The 18,110-nt window shown below is 37.1% G+C and overlaps 2 protein-coding genes across 2 annotated transcripts in view; one reads left to right on the top strand and one right to left on the bottom strand.

Moving 5' to 3' along the window:
- The window catches only part of NF1 (neurofibromin 1), a 234,514-nt gene that overhangs the window by 62,981 nt on the left and 153,423 nt on the right, over positions 1-18,110 (bottom strand). The gene's annotated exons all lie outside the window — the stretch shown is intronic.
- On the top strand, positions 10,099-11,421 carry OMG (oligodendrocyte myelin glycoprotein; the record flags this gene model as incomplete). Its single annotated transcript, XM_080924141.1, has 1 exon — positions 10,099-11,421. One exon carries the CDS (start codon positions 10,099-10,101, stop codon positions 11,419-11,421), a length of 1,323 nt encoding a protein of 440 aa, XP_080780267.1.

Raw genomic sequence — 18,110 nt, 5'->3', positions numbered from 1 at the left:
CAAGGAGACACTGCATTTGGAGGTTAGAACATGACTTTGTAGAAGATGATTCTTTTTCTTCTACCCCAAGGATAGAACTCAGAACTCAAGTCGTCAGACTTGACAGCAAGCACTTTTACCCTTTAAGCCCATCTCACTGGTCCCAAAATGTATTTTTCTAAAATGTTAGAGAAGCATCTAGACAAAATCAAATGTTATGGAGGACGGGAGAGAAAAATAGAACTGAGATATATGTGTGTGTCCCTCCCCCATGCACGAATAAAAACAAGCAGGCTCTTCGGCAGTGGAGTTTCACTGCCACAGCTGCTACTGCATACTATTATTATTATACCATACAATTATTAATAAATAACAATTATTCTACATAATTATACATATATGTAAATTTATTATCATTGTTGTTTGTGTTTTCTGAGACAGGATTCCTCTGGTAACCATGGCAATCCTGGAACTCTCTATGTAGACCAAGCTCTCCTCAAACTCACAGAAATCCACCTGCCTCTGTCTCCAGTTGCTGTGATTAAAGGTATGGCCTTTAAAACACCTTAAAAAACACCAGGCCTAAGTGTTACTTTCCATACAATACTTGCCTGATTTCTTACTGGCCACCTCTTACTGACAACACTACTTTGAAGCATGATGGTTTTCACTCTATTGCACTGGTTCTTTTTTGTCATCCACAATAAAATTGCTTACATGTCTCTTCATATAATCTTAAGGCTAATTTACGCTGTAGCAGTCATTCAAGAATTTTGAGAATTTCTTCTATTTATCTTGATTAGAGTAATGAGATGTAGCAATCTGAATGCCAATCACCCAACTCCTCTCACCTCACTTGTGGGACCAAAGGGATCTTTGCAAAGTTATTCCTTTCAACACCTCCCTTATTGACCTCTTGAAAAATGGATATTGAGAAATACCTCGTAGATAGTATAGTAGCTAGTGGGAGGAGCCAGAGAGATGGCTCAGCAGTTAAATAGTGCTTATTGCTCTTCCAAAAACCCAGGTTCAATTCCCGGCACCAACACGACAGCTCACAACTGTTTTTAAGTCCAGTTCCAGGGGATCTGATGCCCTCTTTCTGACTGCATTGATACCAGGCACACAAATGTTACATGGGCATTTATACCCAGGTAAAACACTCATACATATAAAATAAATTAGTAAGGTTTATTTATTTTCATTCTATGTGTATGTTTGCCTGCATGCATGCCTATTACTACTTGTGTGTCTGGTGCTTTCCTAGTTAGAAGGTGGCATTAGATCCCTGGAACTACAATTATGAACTCAGTGAGCAGCCCCGTGGGTGCTGGGAAATGAGCCTGTGTCCTCTGTGAGAGCAAGTGCTCTTTACCACCCACCCACTTCCCCATCCACAAACAGCAATTCAGGACCTCCAGATTCAGCTACAGTCTTGTCGATTTCTTTAAGCACTACCTTTAGCGTTCCCCTGTTCTCTGTATAACAGATACTAGAGTTAGCTGAACATTTTTTATTTTTCTGGTTTTTTAAAAAGACATTCTCTGCAGGGAGGAAACAATTCACATTTACGGCATAAAATTTCCTGCTACTATGGTCACTGGAAGCTGAGCAGCCCAATGGTGGCATCCCTGCTTAATCAGGAGAAAGAAATAAAAATTAATAAAAGAAATACAAGTCAGAAAAATGTAGGAGGGGGAAACAAAAACAGAAAACCTCAGAGAAAAGATTCACAATTTAGAATATTGCAGAGAAAGGAGCAAGGCATGGGATGGTGAGACAGATCAGCGAGTAAAGAAGCTGCTGCCAAGTCTGACATTCAGAGTTTGATTCCAGAGCTCCACGTGGTAGAAGAAAAGTGCTGACTACCACAAGGTGTCCTCTGACTTCCACATGTGTGCTAAAGCATGCAAGCACATGTGGTGCCAACACATGCAAGCACACACAGGCAAATACAGAGAATTTAAAAATAATGCAATGAGAATAAGACCCACCAACTGAGTTCATGTTACACCAATGTGCTCTTGCCAGATCTATATGGACAGGCTGGAAGATCAGTTATGAAAAGCCCTAGTTTTTAACTGCTAAGGAAAACAGAACCAGGGAAAGCAAGGCACTCAGGAAGAAGTCAGCTTTAATTTTGTTTAAGAAGTAGAGTAAGCAGCAAAATACTTGGGAACTTCTAATTCAAATGCTCTGTATGAACAGAGTAGTACAGACTGATCTAAAATAAACTCAAAATACTAAGTCAGAAGGAGTAAGCACTGGGACAACTGAATAGATACTTGAAAAGAGAAAACTGGATCCACATTTCACACTACTCAGAATAGACACTAAGTAGACAAGATCTAAACAGACAGCACAGAGTCAACACAATACAAGATGCTGCTCCTGAATCCCTTTATTATCTCAACACGGGCAAACATCTTCCTTCCTAGCTGAGGCTCAAAGTCTAGAAGCAACAAAAAGAGAAAGAAAAAAAGAAAAGAAAAATGTTTCAAATGTTGAAACAAAAATATGACTCAGCATTAAAAAGTCAAAAGGCAAACAACAAGACCACTGAAAAATTATAAGTTAAATCAAGACAAAATACTAATACCTATACATGTTAAGAAATTTCTTAATGTTGGACAATAGAAACAAATGGGTATGGACAGTAAAAAAAAAAAAATAACAAAAATTTATAAAACAGAAAACAGATCCAGAGGGGGAAAAGATATACATGGGTGGTTCTACACCTCTAATCACAGCACTCAGAGGCAGAGGCAGGTCAATCTCTGAGTTTGAGGTTCATCTGATCTACAGAATGAATTTCAGGGCATCCAGGGCTACACAAAGAAACCCTATCTCAAAAAGACAAAAAGAAAAAAAGAAAAAAAAAAAACCCTTTAAAAAAGTTTGGTAAAATTTGAAACTATTCAAGCACAAGGGTCACAGCATGTCATTATTTGCAATAACACAAGTATGGGAACAACTCAGATGCCTTCTAGTACAAGAGTAATCAAAGAAACTAAGGCATATTCCCCAAGGCATAAAGAAATGAACGAGAGGAATCCATTTCTCTTGAAATAGTTATCTTTAAAATAAATTAGGGCTAGAGCAATGGCTCAGTGGCACAACCACATGGTGGCTCACAACCATCTATAATAGAATCTGATGCCCTCCTCTGGTGTATCTGAAGAGAGCTACAGTGTACTTATCCATAATAAACAAATAATCTTTAAAAAATGAAATAAAATAAATTAATAAGAAAAACCAAATAAGATATAGAACAATATATCACACAAACTTTTACACGAGAAGACACAAATATGTAATATATACATACATATTTTAATCTGTTTTTAAAAAGAAATACCATTAAAATGCACCTACAAGCAAATGAAAGTCGTTCTTCACCATACCAACAGGAGCAAAAAGATAGATTGGAGGGGGTCAAACCAGAGAAGTATGAGTCATCTGTATACACAGTTACAACATTCTGACTAAACAGCCATAAAAACCGAAAAGTAGCTGAAAAAAATGAATTTAATATTATGTCATGTTTATGACAAACAGAAAAGACTGACTTCAAATAATTTTGGGTACAAAACTGACTGTTCCTCTCCAGTGACAGATAGCCCAGAGTCACAGCAGGTCTGGCTCTCTAACATCTAGCTGCACTAACAGGGCTGTCCTTTGCAGACTGCTCTTCCATGAGACAAATAGTAGTTAGGTCAATGTTGTTAGGAACATTGTGGGAATACAGGGATATAACAACATCATCAAACATTCTCAGAAAGCAAGTAGATAAATCAGGAACATTCTAGAGAGGTTGAAGAGGAAGAGCTGGATCAGTGGATAAAAGCATTTGCTGCCAAACCTGATGATGAATTTGATTCCAGGGACCCATATATATGGTGGAAGGAGAAAACAGATTTCCAAGATGTTCTCTCACCTCCATGTATACATCATGGCACTCATACTACACACCCCTACCACACACACACACACACACACCACACACAAACACATAACCCCCACACCCCCACCACACACACACATCACACCCCTACCACACACACACACACACACACACACACACACACACCACCCCTACCACACACACACACACCACACCCCTACCACACACACACACACATACACATACCCACCACACACACCCATACCCCCACCACACACACACACACACACCACACACACCCATACCCCCACCACATACACACCCCTACCCCCCACACCCCCACCACACACACATACACATACCCACCACACACACCCATACCCCCACCACACACACACACACACACACCACACACACCCATACCCCCACCACATACACACACACACACACACACACACACACACACCCCTACCCCCCCCAGTTTTGACTGAGTGTTGATAGCATTGGTTTGTCGGTTCTTCTCTGCTTTAACAACACTTTAATTCACATCCTTATTATTTTGTTGTCAGCAGGAAATTCAGTCAAAAGGTAACTGTTTTTAAAGACTAGCAATTCTCATCAAAAAATCTTCTGAGTGCTCATAAATTTGGGGAGGTTCAGATCTTCACCCAAAGGATGCTCTCAGTAGGCATCTATGTATATGTATTTGTAAATGTATCTTAATTACTACAAGCTTGGAAATACTTCTGTCTCAAGCATATTAGAAAAGAAATGCTGAGGGTGGAGAGATGGCTCAGTGGTCGAGAACGTTTATTGTTCTTCCAGAGGACCTGAATTACTAGGTTTGACTCCAGAACCCAAATGACATCTCACCACCTTTTGTAACTACAGTCCCAGGGGATTTAATGCCATCTTCTGACCTTAGCTAACAGTAGTCACACATGTATTACATAGACATACATGCAAGTAATATTCATAAATACAATAATAAAATAAATAAATCTTTAAAAATAGGGATACAGGGCCTGCATCAATTTGGCTAACAATTAGTTATGGGAACAATCAATTTGATCAATTCAAGAATAAAGGTGGCTCAGCAGTTAAGAGCACAGGCTGCTCTTCCAGAGGAACAGGGTTCAATTCCCAGTAAACAAATGCCAGATCACAACTGTCTATAACTCCAGTTTCAGACAATCTGGCACCTCCACACAGACATACATGCAAGAAAAATATCAGTGCATATGAAATAAAAAATAATGAATTATTTTAAAAAGTATAAATTGATTTTAAAAAAGAATAAAGGCTAACTAGAGTTGCTGACTAAAATGGGATGGTTACTACCTACTATCGGATATATAAGTATATAATTTAGGTTGTATTTATAGCTACACACTCAGTCATCTCTCCATCCTTCAGCATTCTTTTTCTAAACTGCTTGAGACAGAGTATTTCTTGCTGATGGACTATTATGCAACAATTTTCAAGCTTGGACAGACACACACACATTTCTATGGCTACTGCTACAGTAGGTGATCTGCCATATCTTTCACAATACTAGAGCAATATATCCTCAGATACAAAAAAATATGTCAACTCTTTTAACACTTAATCTAGACCAGTCGCCTAAGTAGATATAATTTGTAAAGCTGGTGAACTTATCGAAATTATAATTAATGTTTCAGTATAACATCTAAGATAGGTTGTAACAAATACTTGTCTTTCAAAAATTCTTCTTCTTGCCAAGTATAGTAGTACATGCCTTAGTCCTAGCACTTGGGAGTAGATCTCTTGAATTTGAGTCCAGCCTGGTCTACAGGACCTGTCTGAAAAACCAATCCCCCCCCCCAAAAAAAAAAAACCCACACTGAAATGACAACCTCTTTTTCTTTTTCAGTACCCACAATCATCTTTAATACAGAGTAAATTTGAAATGAAAAACATTGTATACATAGCAGAAACCAACTTAATGTGCTTGGACATTTGGTCTGCTGTTGGCAGTGCTGAGGGAAGAGGCTATTAAACCCTTGGAGCAAGAGCTGGTTGCCTTAAGGCCACTAGTGGTGGGCTCTCAGGGTTATAGCTTGCTTCTGTTTCTCATTTGCCACTGGATATAACCTGATCCTGTGCCAGTGACCAAGCTATTCTAGCCCATGTTTTCCCTGCCATGAGTAACTTCTCCAGCTGTAGTTGCTTCTGTCAGGTATTTTGTTACAGTGCCTGCAAAAAGTCATTATTACAAACTAAGCTTAAATTAATTTTGAACCCATTAGTTAATTAGTTACGTTTTCTTTCAGATGGAGGTACTTGTCACTGTAATTCCCATAGGTAATTCCACTTCTATAATGGCAGAAGAAGTCTTCCTAAGAGAGAGTTTAAGGCTTGGCAAATTGATTCTTAGTCTTATCCCTGAACTCTTTTGGTGGGTATATGAGCTGATATGGAATGCTAATGTCAAAAGCAAACCATTCTCACCCCTAAAACAATACTGCTGAATATAGTACTTCAAACATTATTTTCAGGGATCATGATTGAAAACTTGATTCTGAAATCCATACACAGAATCTAAAGTCCAAATGAACACTCAAAGTAAAGTGGCAATAAAACCCTGAATCAATAACAATCACTAATGGTACCGACTGCTTAAATATAGAGCCTTTTCGAGGAACACTAGTTTTACCTAGAGGGTGACTCCTACAAGATAGCTCTCTTCTAAGAAGATAAGCTATAGATTGGAATACAATCAATTCCTTTCTAGATACAAATAAGTTCATGAAATTTAGCAGGAGATGACATAAAGTACCTAGGTATTTTTTAACATGTAATATACTAATAATTGCTGGTTTTTAAATAGTGATAATTTCATAATAAATATACCTTAATTTTCTCCTTTTCTTTCCTATGGTAAATAAATGGTCATTTTGTAAATTAAATTTGAGTTTTAACTGATTATATATATAATTAGTCTACTTAAGATACCATAAATCTAGTTGCATTTTACAAAAATTTTTATTATGGTTTCATCTTTTACAAACATTGTTGCATATATTTTAAGTCTATTAACAACGCCCCCCCCCAAAAAAAAAACGAAGAGCTCAGAATACCCAAGAAACCATCCACAGAACTTAAGAAGCTCAAAAAGAAGGAAGACCAGAATATGGTTGCCTCAGTCCTTCTTAGAAGGGAGAACAAAACAGGAGAGGAAATACAAGGTCAAATAGAGGAGCAGGGATTGAAGAAAAGATCTACAGAGACTGCCCAACCTGGAGAACCACCACATATGCAGCTACCAAACCAAGCACTATTGCTGATGCCAAGAAGTGTTTACTGGCAGGAACCAGACATGGATGTCTCCTCAGAGGCTCTCCCAATCATTGATACAGATGAGGATGCTTGCAGCTAAACATCAGATTGAACACGGGGACCCCAATGAAAGAGCTAGAGAAAGGTCTGAAATAGCTGAAAGATTTGCACCCTCATGGGAAGAACAACACCATCATTAGCCAAGGCACTGAAGTGGAGAGAGTGATTGGGAGAGGGATTCAAGTTGAGGCAGAGGAGGGAGGGGAGTGGGGGGAAGGGTATAACATTTGAAATGTAAATACAGAGAATATCCAGTAAAATTAAAAAAAAAAACCTTTCTGGGAAAGATATCATAAAACACTGAATAGATAATTTGAAAGTAATAGTGTTTTTTTTAATTAATTAATTTATTTATTTATTTTTTGAGATAGGATTTCTCATTGTAGACCTAACTGGCCTCAAACTCAGAAACTTCCCTGCTTCTACCACCTGAATGCTGGGATTAAAGGTGAGCACCACCATGACCAGTGTTTTTTTGTTTTTTGCTTTTTTTTTTTTTAAGATTTATTATATTTATATGGATACATTGTAGCTGTGTTCAGACACACCAGGAGAGGGCATCAGATCTCATTACAGATGGTTGTAAGTTACCATGTGGTTACTGGGAATTGAACTGAGGACCTCTGGAAAAGCAGTCAGTGCTCTTGGCCACTGAGTCATCTCTCCAGCCCTATGTTATAGTTTTAGACAGTGTCTTATCTGTTCTAGGTTGGTCTTGAACTTGCTGTGTAGTCAAGGCTGGGCTAGAATTCCTGGCCTTCTTACCTCCACCTCATGAATGTGAGAATTAAAGGTGTGTGCTGCTACTATTGTTACTCATAAAATAAAATTAACCACCCTTTGTTCAGTTCCAACAATACCTCCACAGAAAGCAATAATCTACACATACCATCCAAAGCAAGTTTCGTGGAAGAACAAATCAAAAATAAAAACAAACAACTTCATAGAACTCAAATACATAAAATATGAACAATTATTCTACCATTTGACTGATAATTAAAAGTCAAACACTGGGAAAGAGAGGAAACAAAACAAAATGTCTAGTATCTATGAGGTATGGTAGTGCACCTCTTTAATCCTAGCACTGAGAGACAGAAGCAGAAAGATCTCTGAGAGTTCCAGGCCAGCCAGGAACACACAGTGAAACCTGTTTTGGCTGTTGTTGTTTTAAAATGCAGCATCCTTACTTTACATGTGGCTTGTCCTGTACTTAACACTGGCACTAAGGCAGGAGTGTGTAAGCATGCTGGGGAAGGGGCTGTGACTGATGACAGTGGGGGCGGCCTGTGTGCAGCATTAGTCAGATGATATTTTGTATCAGGAAGAAATCACATTCAAGTATTCCTATGCTTCCTAAAAGATAAGATGAAACAAGTAAGTGACTGATAAATTTGAAAAGCTAATTAAATATAATAACCATGATGGAGGAAGACATAAAAATCAAGATTTTTATCATGAAATAAAAAAGATTATATGATAATTGAACTGTTTTTGAAAAGACCGTAAAAAATGCAGAGATTAAAAATAGTTCAATGAATATCCTGGAAATCAATTCACAAAGAACATTTTTCAACACATAGAATGTAGAGGCTTTAAGAAAAAAATACGAATATAAGCGAATGCTAAATATGCAGCCTAAGCTCAGAGAAATACATAGAAAGAAGTAAAGGCCAGCCCTATCTGCATGAAGCATTCTACCCAGTAGAGAACCGAAGGCACTCTGAGGGCTGTAAATTTTTCAAAAAGGGGGGGAAAGGTCCATTTTGTTGCGTATGCACCTCTTGCAATAAATTTGAGTCAGCACCAATGACGGCTCTGCAGTCCTCCTATGTGGTGCTGATCAGGTGGTTGCAGAGCTTCGGCTCACAGCAACACAATGCAGCTGAGCAGGCAAGCACAGCCCACAGCCAGAATCCTTCCGACTCCCCACAACAAGACGACCTTTAAGCCTCAAGTTTCCCAGAGAAAATGAGATGCTGATGTTGAAGACGACATTATGGTAAGCAATTATTTAAACTGGTAAAAGACGGGTTTTAGATTTTTTTCTCTGTCTCTTTTTTTAGCTTTTATTTCTAAAAGCTAATGCTAGAATTAAATATATTCAATAACAAGTGCATGCACCAAAATCTGCTGCAGTAATAGTTGAGATTTTCATTTTAATGTTCACTCACTCTGCAAATACATATATTGTTTTTCCTTTAGAACTGGTACTGAAATATACAGGGGAAAAAATCACTTTATAAACGTGAGGTATGCTATTGGGTTTGATTTTTCTGAGTTCATTAAAACGTTTTTTTTTTTTTAAAACCAGGATATAGTTATTCATGAAAAGATGACATTTCAAAAAACTGTTTTAATATAACTGTTTTAATATCTCAAACTACATATTGTGTCTTACAATACTGCAGAGATTTAAGAAAAACAGACATGACAGCCATTTTTTTTTTCTGAATAAGAAAACATTATCAAAAATAGTAACAGCCTAAGTAAGACTGTAAAACTCATTTGCAGACAGTACCATTCTATCCTATTAAGATTCTGAGAAGATAAATAAGATGAATATACTAAAATATAAAAATAAAAAAAATGTAGGAGAGCCTCTCTCTCTCTCTCTCTCTCTCTCTCTCTCTCAATTCCCCCACCCCCACCCACCACATAGCCCCAATTGAAGGATTAGGCATTTGGACTATAAATGAAGGGCAGCTTTGTTAGTTTAATCACTGGAACAATTATAAAAGGACTCAACAACAAGGAGGTTTATTGAAAATTTTGCCGAATGCTAACTGACCCATGCAGATGCTGAGAATGAATTTGCATATTAAAAGAAGGATGTATCTGTTTGTTTTCAGGCTTTGATGGAATATCAGATATTGAAAATGTCTTCCTGCCTGTTCATCCTTCTGTTTCTCACGCCTGGCATTTTATGCACTTGTCCTCTCCAATGTATATGCACAGAGAGGCACAGGCATGTGGACTGTTCAGGCAGAAACTTGACTACATTACCACCTGGACTGCAAGAAAACATTATACATTTAAACCTGTCTTATAACCACTTTACTGATCTGCATAACCAGTTAACCCCATATACCAATCTGAGGACCCTGGATATTTCAAACAACAGGCTTGAAAGTCTGCCTGCTCAGTTACCTCGGTCTCTCTGGAACATGTCTGCTGCTAACAACAATATTAAACTTCTTGACAAATCTGATACTGCTTATCAGTGGAACCTTAAATACCTGGATGTTTCTAAGAATATGCTGGAAAAGGTTGTTCTCATTAAAAATACCTTAAGAAGTCTTGAGGTTCTTAACCTCAGCAGTAACAAACTTTGGACAGTTCCAACCAACATGCCTTCCAAACTACATATTGTGGACCTGTCTGATAACTCACTGACACAAATCCTGCCAGGGACATTAATAAACCTGACAAATCTCACACATCTTTACCTGCACAATAATAAATTCACATTCATTCCAGATCAGTCTTTTGACCAACTCTTGCAGTTGCAAGAGATAACTCTTCATAATAACAGGTGGTCATGTGACCATAAACAAAACATTACTTACCTTCTGAAGTGGATCCTGGAAACAAAAGCCCATGTGATAGGGACTCCTTGTTCTAAGCAAGTATCCTCTCTGAAAGAACAGAGCATGTACCCCACACCTCCTGGATTTACCTCAAGCTTATTTACTATGAGCGAGATGCAGACAGTGGACCCCATTAACTCTCTGAGTATGGTAACTCAGCCCAAAGTGACCAAAATACCCAAACAATATCGAGGAAAGGAAACCACATTTGGTGTCACCCTAAGCAAAGACACCACTTTTAGTAGCACTGATAGGGCTTTGGTGCCCTACCCAGAAGACACACCTACAGAAATTACCAATTCACATGAAGCAGCAGCTGCAACTCTAACTATTCACCTCCAGGATGGAATGAGTTCAAATGCAAGCCTCACCAGTGCAACAAAATCATCCCCAACTCCTGTGACCCTCAGTATAACTAGTGGCATGCCAAATAATTTCTCTGAAATGCCTCAACAAAGCACAACCCTTAACTTACGAAGGGAAGAAACAACTGCAAATGTAAAGACTCGGCCACCTTCCTCGGCTAGTGCTTGGAAAGTAAATGCCTCACTCCTTTTAATGCTCAATGCTGTGGTCATGTTGGCAGGCTGAGGGTCTGTAGTTTCTGAAATGAAGGAGAGCCTTCCTGATGTACAGTTGGGAAAATATGCCCCTATCTAACCAGTGATTCAAGCTATATTATGTATTCAAGAAAGCCAGTCTTGTATTTCTGACTTTGATGTAAATGAAATAACTTGTCTTAATTAAAGAAGTGCACAATGTCTTGGTACTTGCTGCTATTTTCATGTCTTAAGTAAAACTAACTTATGACTTTTATTTTTAATGAAACGTTTCCTTTTTAAGGCTTCAACTTATTGCACAAACTATAAAGAGCATCTAAACTTTAATATGTATTTTATGTATGTTTACATTGTCAAATGTCTGGGACAAAATAAAAGGCCTATGCTCCTGGCTGTGTCATGTGATCTCTAGACATTATCATAACCACCAAGTAGCAGAATCAAGATGAACTAACAGCTTTTGCTCTAGGGAAGAAAGGCCTTTAAGGTGAATGAAACATAGGCCTCTTAAGGATTTTGCCACTTACGTGAAACCAAGGCTGCCACTCTGCAAATAAATGCTCTCATCACATCATTGTTTTACACAAGCCAAAATTGTTTGCAGTCTAAACAATGTCCTGCTTCTGAGGAACTCTTGCTACTTTGCAGATTATATAATGGACAACTGCTCTTCAAAAGGCTAGGAGACACTTAGCTTTGCATCTTAACATGGAAAATTTAACTTTGTTTTGCATTTAAGGAAGGTATTAAAAACAAAAGAATAAAAAGTTTCCATTTAAGGGCTTATTAAAGAGTTTTCTTGTATATTTAATTGATCATTCATTAACCAAAATTAAATATTTACAAAGTTAAAAATCTTACTGCTACTAATCTTTTACAAAACCAGAAATTATAATTTGATCTACCAAATTTGAAATAAGATTAGCTTGTGGCTAAAACCATGGTGTCTAACAGTTTGGGTCACTCTGAGGGAGCTTGTGGGATGGGGGGAAGTGAGGAGTGGGTGGTATTCCTTCAGTTTTACAACCATGGAGTTTCTAATAAAGTAGACTGAGGACAAAGAAGCTGGGCAGGGGACAGATTGAACACTCCAAATCAATTGCGCTGGACTCCAGCTAGAATAAAGTATTGAGAGTTTTGGACAAGATATAAAAGTATTTCACATTATGAATTAGCAATCAACATACGAAGCCAAACTAGCATATCCAAAGATGGCACAAAGGAGGCATTCATTTTTGTGAGATATAAAAAGAATATAACTTCAAGCATTTCTAAATTTGGAGAGAGTGAAAAAGTAAATTGTGTTTTTTTCCTAAAATTTTTTAAAAAACCATATAGTCTTCTTTCCTGGACTAAAAGCTCAACTGCTGTCTGCCCTGCCCTGTCCTTTGTAAGTGTGCGGGATGTATGCGTGTACGACTGGACACATCTGTTATCTTTCTCCATTGCTCTTTGCTTTCCTGGCCTGAGACATGGTTTCTCACTGAAGTAAATAAAGCTTGCTGTTTTGACTAGGTTAGGAAAGCTGTGAGATCTCGAGGAACTGTCTGCTCTCACCCTAACCCCAATGCACATGCAGCCATGTCTCTTTTTTTTTTTTTTTTTTTTTTTTTTGACATGGGTGCTGCAGACTCCAACTCCAATCCCCATACTTGAAGAGTAAGGATTCTTAACCAATGGCCCATCTTCTCAGACATGTAAAACATAAGTAACATTTTAGCAAACACCTCTCCATACCTTTCTTGCTGTTGTGGTGAGTCAGGGTCTCAAGCACTGGTTGGCTTGAAATCCCTGTGTACACCAGAATAATTTCCTATGCCTACAGATCCACCTGCCTCTGCCTCCAAATGCTGAGATTAAAGGCAAGCACTGCCATGCTTGTCCTAAACCTCTTTTCTCTCTCTCTCTCTTTTTAAAATAAGGGCTAAGCTCATGAAAAATGTTGTATTTCAATAAAAATCTGTTCTTATGCTGTCTCTATAGTAGCTTTTGAGTATTTTTCTGCCTCTATAAACTTGTTTCACTGTATTAAGCAATCTTACCATGAATGATTTTAAAATGCATCACCTCTTCAAATGAGCGTGCTATCCATTCTCCTTTACAAAGTGATCTAGTTTCTTCATGACCTCTGACAGAGGCCAACTGCTTTCACAATGCCCACTTGAACATACTAGCATTCAGTGGATTTCTTTATGTTTCAAACAGAAACACTGAGTTTCACAATACCAGATTTTTTTTACATCTAACTTTTAAGTTTGTGGATACCAAGAGTTTAATATCTTAGAATTTCAAAGGAGACAATAACAAGAAAGTATAATTATGGATTACAGTATAAGCAATATGGATGGATTAAACCATCCTGACTAACATATCTGCAAAATGCAGAGGAAAAGCTTGGTAAATTTACAAGTAAAACATCTGTCAAACAACATTGATCATGTCCTCAGGAAGAAGTATCTAGCCTTAAAGTAATTAGATAATATTTACCCTTTAAGGAAATTGTATTTGTATCATTATTAATCAAAGAGGGCTTATCTCTAAGTATTAGTGTATTATTACTTCTCAAATACTTTAAAATGTGTTACTCCTCAGTATCTCTTCCTTAAGCACACACATATAAATAAGTCTAGGTATAAATCAACATGTAAGATGACTTATCACAGTTTTTTTTGTTAAATGTCTTGGCCAATTATAAAAAAATTTAAGAGTTTTGAGTATGTATAAAATAGGTAACGTATATTAAATACATTTTCAATTTAAGTTATCTATCAACTAACAAAGATTTTCATTGAGCTGTAAGTCCATCCCAGGTCGAGGAGTCTCTATTCTGTATTAACATGTACAAATATCCGAGGCTTTGTTCTGTTGGGTAAGTAATTTACCTCTGTTACTTCTTAGCTGTACAATCAACAAAATACCTTACTGCTCTAAGCCAATCTTCTCCTTTAGGAAATGGGTTGATAGGATATTGTTTAATTTTCTCCCGAGGATTAAGTATAAGGCTTACATAATGTTTTGGCCATTCACATGTGTTACTAAATAATGGTTTATAATAATGCCACGAATCAACAGCAACTTTTTTTTCATAGATACCAAAAAAGTCAGAGAAAAGACACCTAAAATCCTTAAGATTATACTTTAGAAATTATGTATCAAAAAAAAATTAAAAGCCAGATGTGTGGTAGTGCACACCTTTAATCTAGCACTGGGAAGGCAGAGAGAGGCAGGTGGATCTTTGTGAGTTCAAGGCTGGCTTGGTCTACATACTAAGTTACAGAACAGACAGGGTTCTGTAGAGAAACCTAGTCTCAAAACAAACAAACATACAAACAAACAGTATTAAGAACTAGTTAAGGAATGATGTCAATGAATAGTAAACCACCAGCTATGTCATACTGACAAAAACAACATTTTTATTTGGTTGGTCTCATTTTGAATAGAGAAAAAATATTTACCTGGCTTTAACTATGTCACATAGATATATCCATTTTGGAAAAACTGGCACAAGACTAGAGCATCATGAAAACCCCCTGAAGAGAACAAGCACCTGCAGATCTCAGCTGCACAACAGAGAGTGTACACCTTTAGCCACCCTGTAAAACAGGACTTGATAGCTAGGCTAGGTTTGGATCCCAGCACAATCAAGGAACTCACAACAGTTATTCATAACTACAGTTCCAGGAGACCTGAAACTTTTTTCTGAACTCCGTGGGCAACAGACACATGTATGGTAAGCATACATACCTGCAAGCAAAACAGTCACAAACAAAAATCCAAAAAAATAAATAAATAAAAATAGTACATTTAAGTAAAAAAAAAAGATCCCATCATTTGGGTATTTTAGAACACATAAATAGATAACGATTTAGTTAAATAAGAAACTAAATACTTATTCTTTTTGTTTTGTTTTGTTTTCCAAACAGGGTTTCTCTGATTAGCTCTAGCTGTCTTGAAACTCATTCTGTGAACCAGGCTGGCCTCATAGAGATCTGTCTGCTTCTGCCTCCTGAGTGCTGGGATTAAAGGTGTGTCACTACTGCCTGGCTACTAAATACTTATTCTTAACAGATAAAGTAATTGCTTATTAAAAGATTCCTTGGGAACACTTTCAGAAACATAAATTTGAATAAAATAAACTAATGAAATAAATGTAGAGACATAAATGACTTCTTCATGTTGGTCAAAATAATTAGAAAATTATAAGAAAAAACTATAATGCCAAAGAAATGATATCCACACAGAAGTGGGTAAATGTAGAAAATATTAGTGTGAGGTAATAAGTTCAGATCGTCTAATTTATTCATTCACTCACTCAACCAAATTTAGCTAGTATCTGGAACATACCAAAGGCTATGAATAGAACACACACCTTGAATATTTACCATAAAACTACAGTTATTGACAGTATATGATGATTAAGCATTTTACGACAAGCACTTCAATGAGAATCTTTTAAAAATATGACATAAAATACTTAGGTCATTTGGAAAAATAAACAGGTAAAAAAAATCTATCCTCAAAGCATGTTAGCTGTAGCTCAGTATCAATTTCAGCAAGATAGAAGAGGGGCTACAGTCTTTCTTAGTAGCAGAGCATGTGTCAAAGAGGCCCTTGGGTTTCTCAGTACACATGCACACACATATATAACTCAACACAGATGCACATTAAGACAGTCATTAAAACAGAAATGAAAAAGTACAATTAGTACAGAGTACATAAGAAAGAATTTCACAACTTTTTCTAAATGGGTGTTTTGGCACATGTGTACCTGAAAAAAATATATGTATATACATATACATACACACACACACACACACACACATATATATATATTGGATACTCTGTATTTACAGTTGCGATGTTATCCCCCCCCTCGCCTCCATTTGCCTTGATAAAGGTGCACTCCCTCCTATCATCCTCTCCACCCCATTGCCTTGGCATTCCTCTACACTGGGAAGACATGCCCTCCCTGGACCAAAGGCCTCTTCTCACATTGATGCCAGACACTGGTATCTTCATTCAATTTATGTGACACACACCAAAAAGTGAACTACAGATTGCCAGTAAATTTTTCAAAATAAACCTTCTAAATTATATATGTTGAAACATCAAACCTGATAAAAAATATTAGAATAGAATACCATAAAGGAGACTGTTAATATTAAAAATAATAAAATTTTCCAGTAGGTATCTGGGCAAAGGACACAGACTGTTTACAACACAGGAAACGTGATAATTAATAAACATGAGAATATGGCCAGCCACATAACTGAGAGACACAATAAAAATAAAATGTAATATCTTAGAAATCTTTAAAGTAACAAGCAAATTTTAAAAAATGTATGGGATAAATTCAGTGCTGGAGAAGACAATACAATGGCCATATTCACACAATGGCATGATTCTTTTGGACGGTAAGTAACTCAGCCATGAATCAGAACCCGGCATCTTCTTACAGCTTCCTCAGGTTCAAGCAAACTAGACTTCTGTTGCTTTTACTCACCATGCTCTCTTTGGCCACGAGGCCTTTAGAAAGGCTGTGTGTCCCCTTCTTACACTGACAACCCTATTTATCTTTAGTATTTCAGTTTTGATGTTATTGCTTCTAAGTTTCTTTCATTAGCTATCTTTATTTGAATTCCTAAGTAACGAGAACAGATCAAAGATGTGACCAGTGCACTAACGATGACCTACTTAGGACACGCTGAGTCTACTCTAGAATCTACAGTTCTTTCATTTAGGTCAAAGCAAAGTCCTAAGGGACACTAGAGAAAAGTTAAGAATGAAGGAAGTCAAGCGTAATGAAATGTACTTAAGAGTATCTGCTACTTAGAAGGCTGCTTAGAAGCTCCAAGTCAACCTGGACAACTTAGCAAGATCACCCATCTCAGAGGGGAAATGAAACCAGAATGAAGGCTCTGGCAAGGCTATTATTTGCAATCCAAAAAAACTAGTTCAGGACAGTATAGAATTACATGTGAACCAATTCCAGATAGCTGCTAATTATCATTAATTCTGAAAATTCCTGAACAGTTTAATTTAGTACGGCAAGCTGCTCAAATGCAGTCTGCCAGGGAGTGAAGCTAATGTCACCTCAGTGTATTAATGTGTTAGGCAGATTCATTTGTTTCACAGACTGAAAACTGTAGTGTAAAGTGAGGTCTTTAATAGTTCAGCTTTTAAGAAATGCTATTTGAGCTCAACTGTCTTTCATTTGTTAAATGTGTTAAAGTAAGTGGCAAAATGCAGGAGAAATACACCTATGTTTCCTTATCAGAAACCTTAACTCAAGATTCTGGATTTGTTGAGGTTATTCATGAAGTGAGGTTATTCATAAAGCACAGAAATCAAACCTGTACTTAAAAACAAAACAATAGAATTACTAAGCTGTGCATTATAGTTTAACAAAAAACAAAAACAAAACAAGATTAACTTTTGTCATTTTAATGTCTGTTACCTTGCTGATTGTGTTCTGATTTCAAAAGTAGTTTAAAACATTATATAAAGGTATTTTAAGGAATAAGTTAGGGTCTGGGGAGATGGTTCAATCAAGTGCTTTCTGAGCAAAAATGAAGATCTGAGTTTGAACTCCCAGCATCTACATAAGAAGCTGGATACAGCAGCATGATAGAATACTAGCCCTAGGAGATGGAGACAGGAGGATTCTGAGGGCTTGTCTCGTCAGTTATTCCAGCCAAATCAGTGAGCTCCAGAGCCAGA

The sequence above is a fragment of the Micromys minutus genome, assembly GCF_963924665.1.
Source record: "Micromys minutus genome assembly, chromosome: 10".
Lineage (NCBI taxonomy): Eukaryota > Metazoa > Chordata > Mammalia > Rodentia > Muridae > Micromys > Micromys minutus.
The sequence above is the reverse complement of the archived record's forward strand: the minus strand, read 5'-3'. Positions and strand labels throughout refer to the sequence as shown.